The 18,170-nt window shown below is 44.2% G+C and overlaps 1 protein-coding gene across 2 annotated transcripts; it reads right to left on the bottom strand.

The window, feature by feature from the left end:
- Positions 1 to 453: 453 nt before the first annotated feature.
- IL7R (interleukin 7 receptor) lies at positions 454 to 17,450 on the bottom strand. 2 transcript variants are annotated; one of them, XM_063179649.1, is made up of 8 exons: positions 17,320 to 17,450; positions 12,450 to 12,588; positions 11,065 to 11,219; positions 9,332 to 9,486; positions 7,419 to 7,596; positions 6,493 to 6,583; positions 4,582 to 4,657; positions 454 to 3,265 (listed from the first exon to the last, which is right to left on the bottom strand). In XM_063179649.1, the coding sequence occupies exons 1-8, from the start codon at positions 17,408 to 17,410 to the stop codon at positions 2,762 to 2,764; spliced, it is 1,389 nt and encodes a 462-aa protein (XP_063035719.1). In that variant the 5' UTR covers positions 17,411 to 17,450; the 3' UTR covers positions 454 to 2,761. The 2 variants fall into 2 exon arrangements, with proteins under 2 accessions (XP_063035719.1, XP_063035720.1); XM_063179650.1 differs by having other exon boundaries at positions 454 to 3,166.
- Positions 17,451 to 18,170: the final 720 nt, after the last annotated feature.

Below are 18,170 nucleotides of genomic sequence, written 5' to 3'. Positions count from 1 at the left end.
CTGGGAGGTGTTTGCATGGGCTGCACACAGGAGAGGGGAGAAGCAAAGATGGGAGGGTGACTGTGTGTCCCCACGACAGGGGGACAGGAGAGGGGCTGGAGCCCCACGGGCACACAGCAGGGAGGAGCAGGCAGCTCCAGGCACTGTGTCATACTGCAGTTACAGAGAAACCAGTGCCAGCAGGCTGGCTCTGGGTGTGCAGCTGAGCAAGGGCTCTGGGGGCAGAAGGGGGAGAAGGAAAGTTGTGCTGAGCTAAAGGAAGTGCATGGAGTATGTGAAAGCTGAGCACAACTCCTGTGTGATTACTGAGGCAGATGGAAATCTGTGGACAGCTCTGGAGAAATTGTCATGTAGAGTAAGGAGACTACTTGACAGATCGTCCAGACATAGCCGTGGCTGTATCCTCATATATGGACTATATATAACTTGGCAACAGACAGGAAATGCTTGTGGTGTTTCGGCTTTGGTGCATATTTGGCTTTATTTTTTTTTCCTGAAATAAAGCTGAAAGTGGTTATATCTGCATACATCCAACAAATATGTTACAGAAATACAGAATTACAAAAATTGAAGGAAGCATAGCACATACTGCAGAAGATTTTCCTGATGTGCTTTTTTGCTTCTTCCTCTATCCCCTTTTTGTTTGTCACTGTGTCATGGAAGAAGGTATCATTCTAGTATAGTCTGTCCGTATCTACAGTCACACTGTGCAATTTCTCACAGTATAAGCATTATCAGCAGCTCTGTTTGAAAAAAAACACAAGCACTATAAAGAAAATGAATGCCCAGGGCTTTGATCTTTTTCTTCTGCATCAATTAATGCTCCATTTGGCGGTAAACAGCAATAAAAACCATTCTGTAAAATGTCACTGGAATGCCTTGAGCCAAATCCGAGGCCCCTTTGCACACAGTAGCTGTTAAGCTCTCCCCACTTGAAAGTTTCCCTTGCACTGGGTGGAGGTGGAGGAGGTGGAGTGCTGTCTTGGGAAGGCTGGTTTTGGCTTGATGTGCTCCAGAATTGCTGTTTGGTTTGTACTGTCTCCTGCAGCATTCAATTCTAATTCAAGCAACTGAGTTTAATGCAAGCCTCACTCTCTGCCATATATTCTTGAAACAGGGCCACAAGAGATTTTCAGTGATCAGATTCATTCTGCTGCTCTCCTGGCACAAAGCTGTCTTGGCAGAGGCAGATGGAAGCAGCTGAGGTTTTGCGACATCTCTGTGACCATTACGAGTCAGAACAAATGAGCATCTCATCCTCTGAGGATAAGAGAGGACTCTTTTCACCATTTAGGCTCTGGGAATGTGAATATAACCAGGTAAAGGAGAATTTCAAAGAGCTGGAGGAACTGAGACTGCACAGTGAGGCGAACCCCGAGTCCAGAGTGCAAGAAAGCAGCTTGGATGTCCCATGGCCACACGCTTTGCTGTCATGCAACCATGTGGCTGTAGCAGCTTTACCTCCAAGTGTGTGCTCCAGAATGTGCAGCATCCAAAGAGGACTGTGAAGTGGCTCAGCCATAATGTAAAAAATATAATAAATGTAATACCATAAAGAAAAAAAGTCACAATGAAAAAAAAATTAAAAACTAAAAAAAAAAAAAAGAATAAAAGAGTACCAACAAACAAAAAAAATCTCATGGCAAATTATAAGATATTTTAAAAAAACTAAATTAGGTCTTGTGATGTCTGGCAAGGATCCACAACATTCCATCCATCTTCCTATGTCAGATGTTGCATGAGAACATTGCCTGTCCAAATTCATAGTACTTGTGTGCAGTCACAGCCATTGGGAATAATGCTAGTAAACAAACATGGTCAGCCCAGTCTCTGGCATGGAAAGCACTTATGCTACACTAATAATTGCATAAGAGCTGCAGAAAAGGAGAGCATCATGCAATTTACAGACCTAATTCAGCTCCTAGGAAGAGAAAGGACTTTGCTTCTCATAGTTGGTATATGAAATGTTGAAGACCTCAAAAGTATTAGCAGAAGCACCTGTGCATCCTGTAACTGGCTTAAGGGCAGATCTTTGCCAATAGCAAAAAAGTAGTGGCATTTAGGGTTTGCTTTGTTTTAATTTGAGTCTCAAAACCCCCACCCAAAAAAACCCAAACAAAATCAACCAAACAAAAAACTAAATCCATCTCAGGAAACATCTTCCTCAGGTGGGCCCATGTAACATTTTTGCTTGGCACTCAGCCAACTCTCATTGTGGTGCTCAAGCTGCCTGAATTGCCAGGCATCTAATATTTGATTGCAACTCTAATTTCCTGTCTCTTTTGTCATTTACTGTCTTTTGACTGTCTAGGGGGGAGTTAGTCTTGACCCACCAGTGTTTAAAAGAGGTTGGGTTCTATTTAAAAGGAATTTATTGCCATATTTCTTGCTAAGGCATTACTAAGAGCTTAACTTTGTAACCAAGAGGGTAACAAAAGAGTTCATTAATTTCTACGAGACATGCTGTGATCCTCGGCTGGGACTGCATTGTCACTGCTCTGGATTACACAGATTTGATGATCAGAATCAGGCTGAATTAAATTTAATTTCTGCTGCAGTGAAGACTGCAAGCAGCATACTGAATGCTGAGATGGGCTGCTTCTCACTGCAGTGTAGGAGATCCCCCTTCCCTGCAGGTTGCACCGTGAGCAGAGCGCATGAGGGAGGTGGGAACGCTCAGGATACAGGAAAACAGAGCCAGGAACCTTCAGTATCCTGCGTGTGCTGGAGAAAAAACTGCATGCTGTAATTCTTGTGAGATTTACTGGATTTTGTAGAAGTTGGACATTGTGACGTAGGCTTCCTCATTGTTGGCTGATCTCATGTCACTGTGAGGCAGCATCTGGCACCGGGTGTCGCCGCTCAGGGGCTCTGGATGGGGCTGCCCCGAAGGATCCAGGGCACGCGTGGAGGAAAGGCTGAAACCACCGTCGTGCAGGGGCGCCCTGTTGCCGTGGCAAAGCTCATAGGTGCTGGAGCTGCAGCTGCCCTCGGTGACTGCAAACTGGCTGGGGCCCAGCAGCCTGTGCAGGGCGTCAGCCGGCCAGACCCCTTCGTAAGACACCGGCAGGTTTGGGCTGGTTCTGTCTGCCATTGCAGGGATCATCTTCAGGTCTGATCCACTCCTGAATTTTTCTGGAAGGCTTGTCTCTGGAGCAGTTGATGGCTGCAGAAAATTTTCCAGTTCAGCTTTTGCCCAAAGGCCATCCACTTTATGGATATGAACATAACCAAAACTCTCTGGGTTAAAGCTTATATCAAAATTCTGTGTGGCAAAGGGAACAGCACAGTTAGTCAACAGTGGGTGTTAGCTTAAGATAAAAGATACTTTGATAATTTATTTTAGAAGGGTATTTATTATTTCTTTAACTCCAGATGTAACCCTGAGCAGGCTGAACAATAGGTTAGCACAGAATAAATTATCACATGGCTGAAAATCCCTTTTTCTATTAACTTCATTCATCCAGTGCCCTCCTCTGGGCAGTACCCCCAGAGAGTGTTTTATGCTCTATACAGTGTTTCAGAGACTTTTGTGAGACACATTTATTGCCTGCCTGCCATTTCACAGGAAGGAGTGTGCCCACCCAGGTGGTATCTTTCAGTTTCGCCTTCCTAATTTAGCAGCAAGGGAAGTAAAAATTTGCCACGACTTCCTGAAAAACGTTAGGAATCCCTCAGCTGGGGAGCACAGGGGCTGGGGGAGCTGTGTTAGGCCTCCTATGAAATTTATAATATGTTAATAATGTACCTGGAATGAACAGCACTAATGCCTTACTCATCCAACTGGCTTTTAACTGGCAAAGCAGTTCACATACTGCATGATGTATGAACAATGCTGCTGACCCTGTCAGGGTGCATGGATGCCACCAGGGATGTTTGCAAGAGGTTGCCATCCAGCTCATGATCACACTTTTGTAGAATCACCAAAGCAGCTTGGTTGGAAAGGAACTGTGGAGTCCAGCTTTCTGCCAGAAGCAGGACCTGGATTAGGCTCTTCAGAGCCCTATCAAGCCATGCCTTAAACATAATCCCAAAGGGGAACCTACCTTGTCTTTGGGCAGGCTACACAGTGTTTAATTCTTTTCACAAGGAAGATTCTTTCCTTGTATCTGAAAGAAGTTTGCCCTGAAGCAACACATGCTTGTTGCCTCTGTTACCAGAGGTGTGTGTTTCCTGTCTCCACACAGCTGTGTGATGAGAGCACCTTTCCCATCTCTCTACATATACCTTAGGTATTGGAAGGTTGTAAATAGTATTCCCCACAACAAGCTTCCTTTTCTTCTGTAAAGAAACTTAATTCCTTCAGCCTTTCTTCATACATCAACTTCCCAAGACCTCTGTAGATATTTTGCTCAAGTCAAACTTCAGGCACTAGGTCAATTTCGTGTTATTTCCATACCCTTGGCTGACATCTGCATGAGCAAATGTGAGCTCTTTTCAGTGAAATGTAGAAGTAATTTAAGAAAGATGTCCTAGCTCATGCAGCACATGCACATACTGTCTCTCATGAGTGTTAGTTTGGTCCCCAAGAGTCTGCGCTCAGATGGAAAGATGGAAGAACAGATGGAAGAACATACATACGTTTTTTGGCTTCTTGCATAGTTGCTCCAGCGTTTTTTTATGGTCAGGAAGGTTTGGCCATACAGCAGGCTTGATCCTGAAACAGCAACAGTAGACAAAAAGCAGCATGAGAGAGGGCTATGTTGAGGTGTCAGAGGTTCATGTTGCATCATTTGTACCAGTTCTCACAAAGCCTTAGGGCTGGCTGGCATTATCCAGAATAAAGTCAGAGAAGCCTCAGAATAAACCAGACAAGAGAAGAGGAATTGTAAAGGTCACCAAAAAGTCATTGTTCTTTGGAGTGCACAAATTGTCACAGTTAAAACAAAACACTTCACTAAGTACTGGAAATGCAGCAAATTATGCTGGCAAAGAGTTTGTTGCTTGTTTTCATCTAGCTGTGTGAACAGGGCTCTCTGTGGTGAAACTGTTTTCTCTAAGTGCAAGAAGATGCTGTGGTTAAAGTGGAAATTTGCTGATACTCGCTTCTGTTCAATTAATTCAAAGAATGGCATATTGTCCCATTCCTTGGCCAGCAATTTGAGTTTCAGACATCTCTCCTGTAGTCTTATTCTACAGGTCTCATTTTTGCTACCTTGATCAGCAAAGTTCTCATGTTGTGCTGCTTGATGCTGTCACCTATGATGCATCCAGAGAATGTTGTCCAACTGATTTTCAATCATTGCAGGGTTAAAATTATACATGTATATGAATATTTATTTAATTTTATTTATGTGCCTGTGTGGCTGTATATATGCACATGTATAAAACCCTCTTCTTTCTAAAATGGAAATATCTGGGATCAAAAAATCTCACCTGTTTTTTGCTGCAGTTATATATAAGCAAGACTTCTAGCAAAGTTAAATAATCGCAGGTTCCCAGCAACAGTAAAATGCAAGAACAAGAAATCTCAAGCTCCCTCTATACTTGTGAATAACGCAGCACTAGAGCAGATAACTCCAGTGTCTAAAATGTGTAATTATTAAAATAGTTTGTGGCATGGTATGGCTGGGCCAACTAACATTGTTCAGATAATCCCCATGTGTTACTCTGGAGTTGGCACAGGCCAAGCGTTGCCCCAAAAAGGAGCTCAACACAGAGTTACCTCTCTTGAGGTAGATGTCATGGACAGACTGCTCTGAGTGTTGCTGAAGAGTCCTGAGCTTTCTATCTTGCAAGGAGTTCATCTTCTACAGATAAACTTGGATTTCGTCCCTCCAGATTCTAGTTTCATAACGTTATCTACATATCTGTTCATTTTCTTAAGCTTGTCAGCTCTACTGAGCCATGTCATTAAAAACATATCTGCAGTCATCCATCTACTGCTGTGTAGCAGATATATGAAAAAACCCGACTGCAGGCCAAGGACTGCTTGGGTAATTAATGTATCCTTAGACCCAGTTTGGGCTGGTCTTGCCTCGTGGCTGGCTGGAAGAGGATTTGGCCAGGCTGGTGTCTGGCACCATCAAGGCAGAGGGCTCTGCCCTGCTGATTCTGAAAGCACCACAGAGCAAACAGCCCCCTGACTCAGCCTGTGAACGGGAAAGAGGTCATCACTCTGGCATGCTGTTTCCACACTTAGGAGTTTGCTAAAACCCGCAGGTTCCTTTCTTTTCTGGATTTTGCTTGAAGTTTGTGAGTCAAATTTGCCTCCACTGAGACACTGAGTCTGTAAGTGCTCTGTGGTGACTTTGGCTCACTGGAGTTCCCAGAGTTTTGAGATCAGGACTGGAATCTGGTCCAAGTGGCAGGTCATCCTCTGCCTGCCAACACTGTCTCTTGTATTGCTCATTTCTACTCTTTGCTTGCCATCAGCTTGATACAGAGTTCCAGAGATGGAGAGAGAATAGTTCACAAGTATAACAGGGGAAAGCAATAAGACTGTCAGAACAGGATTGGGTTCCAAAACCTTTTCTGATACAAAGAGATTACCTGTTCTCCCAAAAAATTACGATCAGTGCAATCACAACAACGGACAGCATGAATCCCAGGATGGAGAGTATAACCATGACCACACTGCTGTCTGAAGGAAAACAAAGAGCATCAGCCAGTGCATGTAAATGTCTCACTGTTAAGCCACCCTAAGAGTGATGTCTTTTCAGATGATAAATTAGGAATTAACACCAAGTATTGCACTTGCTTATCACTGGGCTGGGCTCATTTCTTCTGCCTCCGTGAAGGGGGTGAATGATAGACAGCCCCAGCCTCAGCACTTGGCTGAGCTTCGAGCTGGGTTCACAGTCTGGATTAAAGCAGCTTAAACGGTGCTGTCACCTTCTGTGCATTGAAATCAGTACTCTCTGTGTCCTCACAGCAGCACAGAGATGACTTCTAACACCTGCAATGCTGAGGTGCCCCTGGGGACTGGGGGGACCCAAGGACCACAAAGATTATTCATGTGCAGTGATGAGATTTTATCCTGTGTTGCATTTGTGATTCAAGTGCCATGTTCACACCCAAGCCCAGGGTTCTGAAATGGGTCATGCTTCGCAGCTCTGTGCCTTACCCAAAATGCAAGCTCTTCCTTCCCCTGGCAAGCCAGCCAGCAGCAAGCAGTGAGTCAGCCTTCATCTGCCTCTGCACCCACACCCTCATGCTCTCATGGCAGCACTTCCTCTGACCTTACTGCCCTTGAGTGAGATTTAAATCTTCCTGGAGAGCCAGCCCCAGACCAGAGCAATCCAGCTGCTCTGTGAGTCACCTCCCTGGAGTGCCTGTGTCTGTGAGGGCTGAGCCTGCTGTGGCTGTGGGCTCTTCCCTCCCCATTCCCTCATCCCTGCTGCTGCTGAGGCTGGCCAGGGAGCCCAGACCCCACCTCTGCTTTCCTTCAGGAGGACCAAAGTGTTTTCAGCTCTTACAGCTTTCTGTGGAGTGCTGCTCTCTTGCTGTTTTGAAGCTCTTGGAAGTGCTCCATTCACTCCATGTGCCCTTAAAATAATCTCCATTGGGCTGAGAACGTACTTTCACCTCATACGATGCTTCATTTTCAAGGTTTTTCCCCAGCAATTTTATCTGAAGGTATGGTGACTCTATTGTCTAAACACACACACACAGACACACACACACACAAAAAATACAATTATTTTTCCAACAGACATTGAAGAATTATCCTCGAATTCAGCAAAATATGTGAGATCAGGTGCATCCCTGAAATGCTGTGCTGTTTACTCCATCTGCCTAGCTATTACACAGGTGCTTATCAGGGCATCAGCCTAGTTAAACAGGAGCATAGTCCAGATAGTATTAAGAAGAGAGACAAATGCTGGATAAAAGCTTTTTAGGAAAACAGCTGCGAGTATTAACTGTGCTTTGTGGCAGCTGACACTGCTGTAGGAAATATATGCTTCCATGAAAAGGCTCAGAGGAGAGATGGGGAAAAAATATATTTCTGCAGCATAAAAAGACAATGTCTGAGAGGACAGTTACAGGGAAGAAGCAGAAATCCTGCAGTGCAGCTCTGGTGCTCTCCATTTCAATATATTTTGCTGCCTGAATCCATTTTCTTGTTCCCTTAAGTTCTTTGATGTTTGATCTTTATATATTTTCAAGCCTAATCAACCAGGAAGGATATTTAATCTGTGAAACAGAGAGCAGTTAATAAGCAAGCGCTCTAAATGATGTCCAGATGTTAGAAAAACAAATTACTGGTGGGTAGAATTGCCTTGTTAAGGTTTGGGTCTTGCCATGCTTCGATGCTGTGAGACCTGGGGGGAGGTTAACAAAGCTTGGGAAGAAGGATGCAGTGATGGTAATGGACACAAAGAGTGCAGAATTTTTGGGCCATAATAGAGGACATTTGGCAGAGCCCCCAAGATAAGGAAGAAACTAATAAAGACCACTCAGTGACTTTGCTGAATCAGCTCTGAACTGGCTAGAAGGTAATTCTGGCAGGAGCAGATCACGACTGCTGACTCATGGCCCACCTGGACAAGGGAAGACAAAGACTGAGCCTGAGGGCTAATTAGCATGAGATGGGAGAGAATCATTAACCTATAGAAGATGGAACACTAATTAGTAAGAGAAGTATGTAACTTGTGGCCAAGGAACACTAATTACTTTGTTTGCTAAAATGTATTAATAGTAAAATGTTTTGGTAGTGCTTGATTTGTGGAATACCACTGAGCACCCAGGCTTGTGCAACTGGAACAGTCAATGTTTCTCTCCACTGTGTAATTACTGCCTTGTTGCACTCCAGGTAACAAATCTGATTTTGGTGGAGAGCACTGTGTTCCCTCTGTAGTAGGGAACACAGGTGTAGTCCATGCTCTCAAACATTGTGAGCAGCTTTTGCATGCACACCCTGGTGACAGGGGACACAGAGATCCCTGCAGCCCCAGGCAGACCCACTCCACAGGCTCAGACAGCCTGAGGGTGGGAGAGCTGCAGGGCTGCCTTGGGAGCCTGGAAGGATTCAGTGCAAAAGGAGGAGATGTGAAGAAACTTGAAAAATAAGTAGAGGCAACAAGTTTTACTGACTGATGAGCACAGAAAGTAACAGCAAAACCACCACAGCAAAGAGCAAACTTAGAATGGTTCAACACTTGGTGTCTTCTATTCCCACTGCAAAGCCCAAATTAATGAAACCTCTTTTGACTGATAGTCTAATATTAGTAATATTTGAAATTTCCAAATGCCAAATATTGCACCTTTCCAAATTTTCAGATGGAGATCTGCAGAAATGAAGATTTTTACATTTTTACATGCTACAGGTAATTTTGATAATGCTTAATTTTGGAAATTAGTGTGAGCACACCAATACATCACCACTTACCTTCCAAGTACCTTCTTTCTGCCGATAGGCTACTTGGTGCACTAGTTTGTCCTTTAAGTATTTCTTCCTTGAGTGTGGCGTGCAGTAACGAATGAGATATTCATTTGCCTCCCTTTCATAGGTGATGTTTATAGCAAATGGTACTTCGGGCTTAACTGCAAATGACAACAAATCAGGATAACACAGGAGCAGAATAATATTAGAAAATAAAGAGGGTTTGAAATGTGAACAAAAGTCCACTTTGGGTTACAGCCCTGCAGGGTGACCTCTTTTGAGGAAGAGCTGTCCTGAGTTAGGTAATCCTCATGCTGAGCCCCAGCTCACCCTTGTGCCCTGATCCTGAGAGGGGCTGGGTTTTGACCTGCTAGAGAAGGAGACTGACCAGTGGGGGAGCAGCTTCTGAAGGATGTGACATTTAGTCTTGGAAAACAATTCCTGACCATGCCCACCCCTGTGGCAGCTTGAAGCCCTGAAATTCAGTCCCTCTAGCCATTGCTCTGAGATGGAGACCCCTGGCAAAACCCAGCTGGGAGGAGGTACTCGGGAGCAGCCTGTGCTCAGGTACCACTGTGGCTGTCTGTCAGGGCAGTGGGACAGAGGGAACTACAAACTCTGATGGTGTTAGATAGACTAGAGGGGGCTGTGGCTCCACAATCTTGCTGTGAACCCACATCTGACCTGGTCTGCAGGAGACTGTGCCTGAGACCACCTGTGCAAGTAAATCAAGTCCAAAATGCAGCCCTCAAGGCTCCTTCCAAGCTGAGCCTGAGCTGGATGGGCTTGAGACCTGCAGGCACTTGTGGCTGTGTCACTGAATTCACCTGGGTAAGTACATCAGCTCTCACAGCAACACAGAGCCCACACCTCTCTCCTCTCAGGAAAACACATATAGCCATAAATTGTTCTTGCTCCTTCTACAACCCCCATATACTTAGATCTTCCACAGTTTTTAGAGTAGGCACTGCCAGAGATGGTCCAGGCTGGCCCATAAACTAAGAGGTAATGTAAGATTACTACAAAACTATTGGACTGTGGCAGAAATGTTTCACCAGAGAGGGATGCTGCAGTGCCTACTGCCAACCAGAGACAAAGCAATGTGGCACCAGAGAAGAACAGACAAGAATCTGTCCTACCCAGGCTTCTCTGCCACCCTGGAATGACACTGGTTACCAAGAACAGTAAATCCTGTGAATCCCCTTGAATTTCCTATTTCTTGGCTCAGGCAGGTCCCTGGTGAGTGTTAGCCTGATCACAGTTACCAGTGCAGGATGCACCTTGTTCAGGCTACAGGATGCACTATGAAGTGAGATCTAGCAGCCTTGTGTTCCCTGTGTTACTCATGCTATCCGTGGGCTGGCCAGTCCCTAAACTGCATAATCCCTGTCAGAGATTAACAAAATGTCCCTTTTTGGCAGTTCATCCTCACTCAGAAACAGCAGCTTCAGCCCTGGATTGGGATTCAGTCTATGTCCAGGTCTGGGCAGTGTCACTATCAGCCTGAATTCAGCTACGCATTTTGAATGGAGGCTAATAATGATGGCTTTGAGTCAGGGGAAACACCACACTCTGATAACACCCCAATCCCGGCTACACGCCCTGCTAAAATGCTATTTTATGATGCCTTCATCCCGATTGACCCTTAGGTTTTGTGCTGGGCTATTTTTTCCCCATTAACCCCTATAACATAACATCCATGTTTTTAAACTTCTTAAACAAAATGTTAAGTGTCTCACCAATGTCAGTTACAACCAGACTCCTGCAGATCCTTCTCTTCGTCTCAGAGTACATGCAAACATCTCTGTTTGAGAGTATATCAATGAACTGTAAGAAGAATACATCTTCCTGTTTCTTCATGTTGGAGCAGGCATAATTGTTGTCTTCCTTGGTACTGTTGGCCAAAGTGACACAACAATAATTTCTCAGTGTTAATATGACTTAACTACTTACTATAAGAGATCTATCCTGCTTGCACCTTTCACTTATCTCACTGAAGTGAGACTCCATGTGAAATAAGAATTAATGCAATGCAAATAAGAAGTTTGAGAGACTGATAATGTTTTTCCTTGTGGTCCTTGAGCACAATAAAAAAGTGATGTGAATCACACTGAGCATCACAGAGCTCTTGAGAAAAAAATGCAATTATTTAATTGGAGGTGCACGTGTTAAAATTTTGCATCTTCAAAAATTACCTTACCACTGCTATTTTTAAGTATAAGGGAATGTGTTTTGATGTTTTCTGAAGATACAGAGAAATTTCTTATTGACTTAGGTGGTAGCAAGTAGATGTCAACAGTCAGCCTGTCCTTGAGGGAATCACATGGTGGTTTTAAAACTTTTTTTCCATTTGTGTGGTTCCCATGTTTGAGAACTGCCATAAAACTTCAGTCAAAACCAATAACAAGTCCCATGAAAATAGAAAAATTCTAATAAACTGTAAGGAATAAAAGGAAATAATTAGCTACTAGTATATAAAGATTCACAAAAAATATCCACTTCTTTTTTTGGCTGCCACACAGCTTTCAGTTTCAGGAAAAGCAGAAAATGGGAAAAGGATCTGTATGTTCAAGAAACAAAATATGACCTTCAGCTTGGCGCAACAGCGAAAAAAAAAGGGTGGAAAGAGTTTCAAGGCCTCAATAGGAAGTGGAGATGACTGATGTGTTTGATAACTGTTGGAGGTTTGTGTGCTTGTTCTGGTGTATTTCTTGTATGTCTCTGTGTGCAAAGACAATAGCTGAGTTTTTGTCTTAACCTAGATGAAGGCATTTTCTCAGGTGCAGAAAATTAACCTTCTGCTGAAGAATTTTCTCTGGTATGGATTTAGTCTTCAAAAACATTTTTTAAAATACCATTTAAATTAAAGTAAAAAACTCTCAGTTCCTGCTTCATATTTCAAAGCAACAGAGGCAAGATTAGAACTATTGTAGGCACTATAATCCCCTTTAGAGGCACTTCCAGCTCTTTCTTTTTTCTCATTAAGGAGTTATGTTCTGCTTCAGTAAACTCCTCCTCTTTGCTGAATACAGTACTCAAACTTGGCAAAATAGGAATTTGTCTAGCTTTGCTGCCCCTGTTTCCCTGCATGTTGTTTACCAAGGGACAGACTGACAGCACGTACCACAGAGACAGGGTGTAGTTAGTGTTGTAAGGAGACAGCTCGGTGAAATTGCAGGTCAGGCTGCTGAAGGAGTCCTTAATTTCCAGCTGGCTGAAGCAATCAATGTCAAAATTGTCTGGTTCGTCATCCCCGAGAGTCCCTAAGGAGATATTCACAAGATGTTGCTGAAGTAAACCCGTGAGTGTATTTGATTTGCAGCTCCATTGTATAGGAGGTTGTTTCTTTATGTGGTTGCCTGAAAGAAAGAGGCTGAACCAACCTGTTCTGTAAGAATCAGAGAAACCTTGTCCAAAACGAAGTTAAAAGACATTTGCACCTCTCAAGATTGCTCTCCCTTCATGCCAGCCAAGTCCACCCACACGCAAGAATATTTTGGTGCCATGAGGCGGCTAAGCCACATTTTGGTTGTACTGGAAAGCTTTTTGAAATGTCACGAATTTGGGCTCAGGAGGGAAATCTTAGGCTTTCTGCCAGAATGCATGGCTTCCTGCAAATTTGCTTCAATGACTAATAACACAATCATGATTTGAGTAAAAGCATAATTTTAAAAACCTACACTTGGCATGTTTGAGGCCAGTGATGTAAAAAATGACGCTTCTGAGAGAAGTCCTTTCTGGCAGAAAATGCCAGTTTAGCCTCATTTCATGAAAGCTCACCCACTATCGCCAAGTGGATAGGGAAAGGGTTCTTGTTATCAGCCCTAGAATGGATCCTAAGGGCAGGAATGCCTCTGACTCCTTTCACCAATGGTTAAGGGTACATAAACCTCTTTCCTGAGTTAAGGGATTATGCTCGATCCCCTGCTTCATCCTCTCCTACTCGGACAGGTCCTTGCCATATAGGACACCTGATACAATGATAAAAAGAATCACAGAATCAAATAAAGTTTTGAGTTGGTAGGGATCTTAAAGATCTTTTAGCTTTATCCAGCATGAGCAGGAATGATACCCACAGATCAGTTTGCTCAGGAGCTCATCCAAACTGGCCCTGAACCCTTCCAGGGATGAGGCATCCACAACTTCTTGTGGCAGCTCATTCCAGAGCTTCACTATATATAGAGTTTCTTCCTGTCATCTAATCTAAATTCCCCTTCTGACATTTAAAACTGTTCCTCCTTGTCCTATTGCTATCTGCTGTGGGGTGTCAGTGACTCAGAATTCACAAGCACAGTGGGGAAATGCCTGTTGAAAAATTTCCAATGGAAATTTTCTGGAGAAAATGTTCTGGAGAACATGATGGCCAACTCTCGCATCTGCAGTCAGACTTTGAGTAAGAGAAGTCCAGAAGTCAGTCAGAAATGCAGAGAAACACGTGAAAGCAGTGCAGGCAGAGGCTGGGAAGGGGACTGCTGCCACCAGCATCAGTGATGGGGTGGGAGCATCTGAAGCTGCACTAATCCAGATCCCTCAGGGAGATCTCTCCCCCATGCCCTAACATTTAGTGCCCATTTGTCACCATGAGCAATTGTGCTAAGAAATTACTACTGGTCTTCTCAGCACAGCTCAGGGAGCCCAGATCTCCCTGAAGGACCACAAATGCAGTGTCCTCTAGCAGTGTTGCTGCTTTGAGGGGAGAACCTGTGCAGCACAGAGGCAGAGACAGAGACAGAAATGCAGACACATACAGACACAGACACAGAGAGACGCAGAAATACAGCTGCTGTATTTAACCATCACATTCAAGACAGAGAGCAGCCCAACTCTGGAACAAGTTCTGCAGCAGTTTCACAGAGGTGAGAGTCTTGTCCAGTGCAGCCCTGTGCCATAAGGGCAGACATGCTCGTGCAGGAATATGTAGCACATGCAGTTGCATATTTGTGGGTAAAAGGGTGTGCATAAAAATATGTGTATTAAAAATCTGGAGGATACCAAGTAAGCTGAAATGAATCTGTTTAAAATGGAAAACAACGCATCATATTTTATCCAGATATATACATCCAAAACTGACATGCACAGATATGTCATTTTCTAAGCCTCTCTTTATGATTTTACTTGCAACTGCCAGGAGACTTGCTTTATACTCAAGGCAATGTTAAAACTTAAAGGTTAGGATGACTAATCTGCCTTTCTATACGACTGCTTGGTGATCTCTGTAAACGCAAACTGTATACACCAGATTTTGCATCAACTTAAAAAACCTGACAATAAATGGCTTATCAAAAAAAATTTCAGCTATTCACTATCGATTTGCTGAAAAGTTACAGAAATTTGAATTCATTCCCTATCAGTTTTGTTGCAAAATGAAAAGAAGAAAAGGTTTAGTCTTGTAGTTCAAACAAGCATTCAAGGTTTAACCAACACAGTGAAGCTTTGCTGCCACACTGGAAGGAGAGCTGACCTTACCACTTAGACACTGAACATTCACATTGCGATTATATGGTTCCTTATTCATGGAAATAACATAATAACCATAGAATGCATGATAATTAAACCTCAGGAACAGTGTTAAGTAAGCAACTTGAAATGCTATTTCTGCTATGGTTTTTCCATGGGCTGACTAATTTTTTTGTCTGACATAAGCATGCACACAGTCTCAGCCTCACTTCTGCCCTAAACCTCAGAACCGTCACGCACAAATGTGTTTGCTACGTGAATGGTTTTATGAGTCTGACATGACTCATACTGCTAAGGACTCTTCAGTGAATTAAAAATTTACAAGACTGTTGTAATATTTGCCTTGAGAAGTGCAGACCAGGCAGAGCCATGAACCTGGCTCTGCTGAAATCAAGGCAGGGCTTGGGAAGGAGCGATTCTAAACTGGGATAGAAACTGCTCTCATAGCTACAGTCATGGCAGGTCCTTCACAGAAATGGTTCTCTCCTGGGTTTGGACAGCATCCAGCAGGATGGTCCAAACCACAGCAGGAATCTCAGGAGCCTTTAGAAAGTGCAGGGTGTTAGCAGAGGCCAAGGACATCCTCACATCCTCAAGCTTCATGCTCCAGAGCCACCAGGACTGACAGCAAGGCGTGACACCAGGGGCACAGCTAAGCGCTGCTGTCTCCATGGACAGAGCAGTGTGAGACTCTAGCATTGATCTGATTCAGGCAGAACCTGTTTGAGTCACAACAGTTTAGATGGGTTGGACAAACCCTACAAGTGTGGGTAGGAGAACCACTGAGGGTGCCGTGCCCATGAGCCTCCCGTGCCACCTGCACCCTCCCTGCCTGCTCCTCCTTGGCTCTGCCTGGAGCTCCCTGAGGCTTTTGGGGGCCTCCACTGCTTCTTCCTGGCTGGGGGACAGCAGCTGGGAGGCAGCCTGATGCTCAGAGGAGAGGAGGAGATGGAGGCAAGTGCTGCAATTAGCTCTTCCCTCCTCTGCCCATAAGAGTGCCCATAAGGGCAACTTCATGCCTAAGTTGGCTACTGGCACTTAGTAAGGAGCCAGGGCAAGTCAGAGAGGCAAAGAGTGAAAGTCAAATATCTATCACGGGTCATTTTACCCCAGACTACTTAGTTTGTTGGCCAAACACAGGAGATTCATAAAGAAGTCATAAAAGCTGCTAATTGCACAGTGGGGATATTCTGTCTTCAAGTATAAGGAAATAATGATTTACTCATGTTAGGGACAAAACAAGCAAAGGTCTGATCATATCTGATTTTGGAAGCCCTGAAGATTTCAGCAAAACCAACAATAAATCTCTGGCATTGAACATTCATCACCATAGCTGCTTTCCAAAGCTGGCTCTAAACAGCTGCCAGTTATACAAATAAATGGCAAATAAAAACCCCAGGGTGGTTAGATGCAGTTCTGAGCCAGTGCCTGTTTTATTTTAATGAAAAAACTTATGCATGTTCTCTCTATGTACATATGTATGTACAACTGTCCAGATACATGAGTTAAAATAAATTACACCCAAGGAAAAATGAGATTCTCTAACTGAGAGAGAGCCTAAAAACACAACAATTCTCCTCCTAAAAATGAAAACCCTTTTCTTCCCAGACAATGGAGCTCTAACCTACCAATAGCTGAGTGATAGCCCATATACTTCAGGCATAGTGCACAAATTCTTGTCACTGCTGTTTGTTTAAGTATCAGAGAAATAAGTGTTTAGCAGATTGGGACTGAATCTCTAAATCAAACTTTTCATCTCCTTGTTGAGAAAATGAATAGCAGCCTGAAACAGTGGTTTTATTGCTGCTTATTTTGTTTTTATATTCTGCTTATTTATTTTTTTCATCTTGATGCTGCTAAATACTTTTCACTCCCCTAAATAAGATCATAAAGTCTACAACAAGGCTGAATTTAAAGTGTTGTTAATTTATAATTATTTGCTGAGCAGAGCATGAATGCTGTTAGTGATGCACTGTGAGAACCCCCTAGCTGAGTTGCTTCATCGGCCATGCTACAAGGGAGACTGGCACTATATCCCATGTACAGCTGATGAAACTGCTTAAAGGAAATGTAAAAGTCTGGCTTTTGAAGTGGAACAGTTTGGGCCAAGTTTGAGTTACATCAAAAAGTTTTATTTGGAGGACACTGGCAAGAGCAAAAGAAGGCAGAACCTCACCCCTCTCTAGTAGCAGCTCAGAGTGACCATGGGCTGCAGAAGGGTGAGGTTATCCCTGTTTCCAGGTGTAAGTCCCCACACGAGCACTAGCTACAACAAGGATTAACAGGTCTGGCACTGCATGCCCTGTGCATACAGTTATGGGCTCCTTTATTTCATGTGGATTAGAATGTTACAAGGACAGCAGATTTGGGGATTAAATTAAATAGGCATCCCCCAGCTCCCCCTCAGGCACTGGCACTAAAGAGAGACTGGAAGTTAAAACACAAATGTGTTTAATCACACAGTTGCATTCTGGATCTCTTAACCGAGGTTTTTCAAGATCATACGTGAGTGGAAAGATGAAGATGAAATGACTCACCATCACCGTCTGCTGAGGTGCAACCACTTTCCCCAAAAGTGGTGTGGAGGAACATGGCGAAAATGCTCAGCACGGTGGCGGGCTGTGTCATCCTGAGCACGCTGCATGTGTGCACAGGGGGTGTGTGTGCGAGAGCCCTGCACCGCTGCTTTATAGGCCCAGCCTGCCTGCACCTCGCCAGGGGAAATGTAAACATGCCTACGCACAGCCAGGCTGGTGGCAGCGGGCAGGAAGCCAAAGCACAGATAAGTGCTGAGCTTTTACTGCAAAACTGCTTCCCGCTCCTGGACTGAGCACCTTCTGGATCCGCTCGTGTGGGCAAGCCTGGGGAGGCCCAGAGGGGAAGGGAGCATGTTCCACTGACAGTGCTCCTGACTCGGCTGGTGGGACTCCTGCTGCAGGTTCCCTGAGAGCATGGTTTAGTCCTGGCATCCACTTTGCTCCCAAGAGAGGTGCATAGGTCCGAGGGAGAAAAATATTCCTGGTATGAAACATAAGGTGTGATTGCTTTTGACCCACCAGGGTCAAAAGCAACACTGCAACAGGTGATTCCTTAATGTTGAGAGATCCTACTTGAGCACTCCATTCACCTTCAGCATAAAAAGGACACAGACATATTGAATCAAGGCAAGACAGCAAGATGAGGAGAAGGTTGGAACACACCTGCTGCGCAGACAGATTCTTTACTCTTGTGAGACCCTATCTGGAGCACTCTTTCAGCCCTAACATAAAAAGGACACAGACCAGGCCAGAGGAAGACAGCAAGATGAGGAGAGGGCTGGAACACACCTGCTGCACAGACAGGCTGAGGGAGCTGGGGTTGTTCATCCCACAGAAGAGAAGGCTCTGCA

The sequence above is a fragment of the Melospiza melodia genome, chromosome Z (assembly GCF_035770615.1).
Source record: "Melospiza melodia melodia isolate bMelMel2 chromosome Z, bMelMel2.pri, whole genome shotgun sequence".
NCBI classification, from domain to species: Eukaryota; Metazoa; Chordata; class Aves; order Passeriformes; family Passerellidae; genus Melospiza; species Melospiza melodia.
Note: the sequence above shows the minus strand (reverse complement) of the source record. Positions and strands in the feature narration are given on the sequence as shown.

Excerpts from the sequence above, each read along its gene's own strand:
- IL7R (XM_063179649.1), bottom strand. The coding sequence starts at position 17,410 with ATGACACAGCCCGCCACCGTGCTGAGCATTTTCGCCATGTTCCTCCAC. Across the intron at positions 11,220-12,449 it reads AACTACACCCTGTCTCTGTG|TACCAAGGAAGACAACAATT; the intron begins GTACGTGCTGTC and ends TTTGGCCAACAG. Across the intron at positions 4,658-6,492 it reads GTAATTTTTTGGGAGAACAG|GATCAAGCCTGCTGTATGGC; the intron begins GTAATCTCTTTG and ends TTGCTGTTTCAG.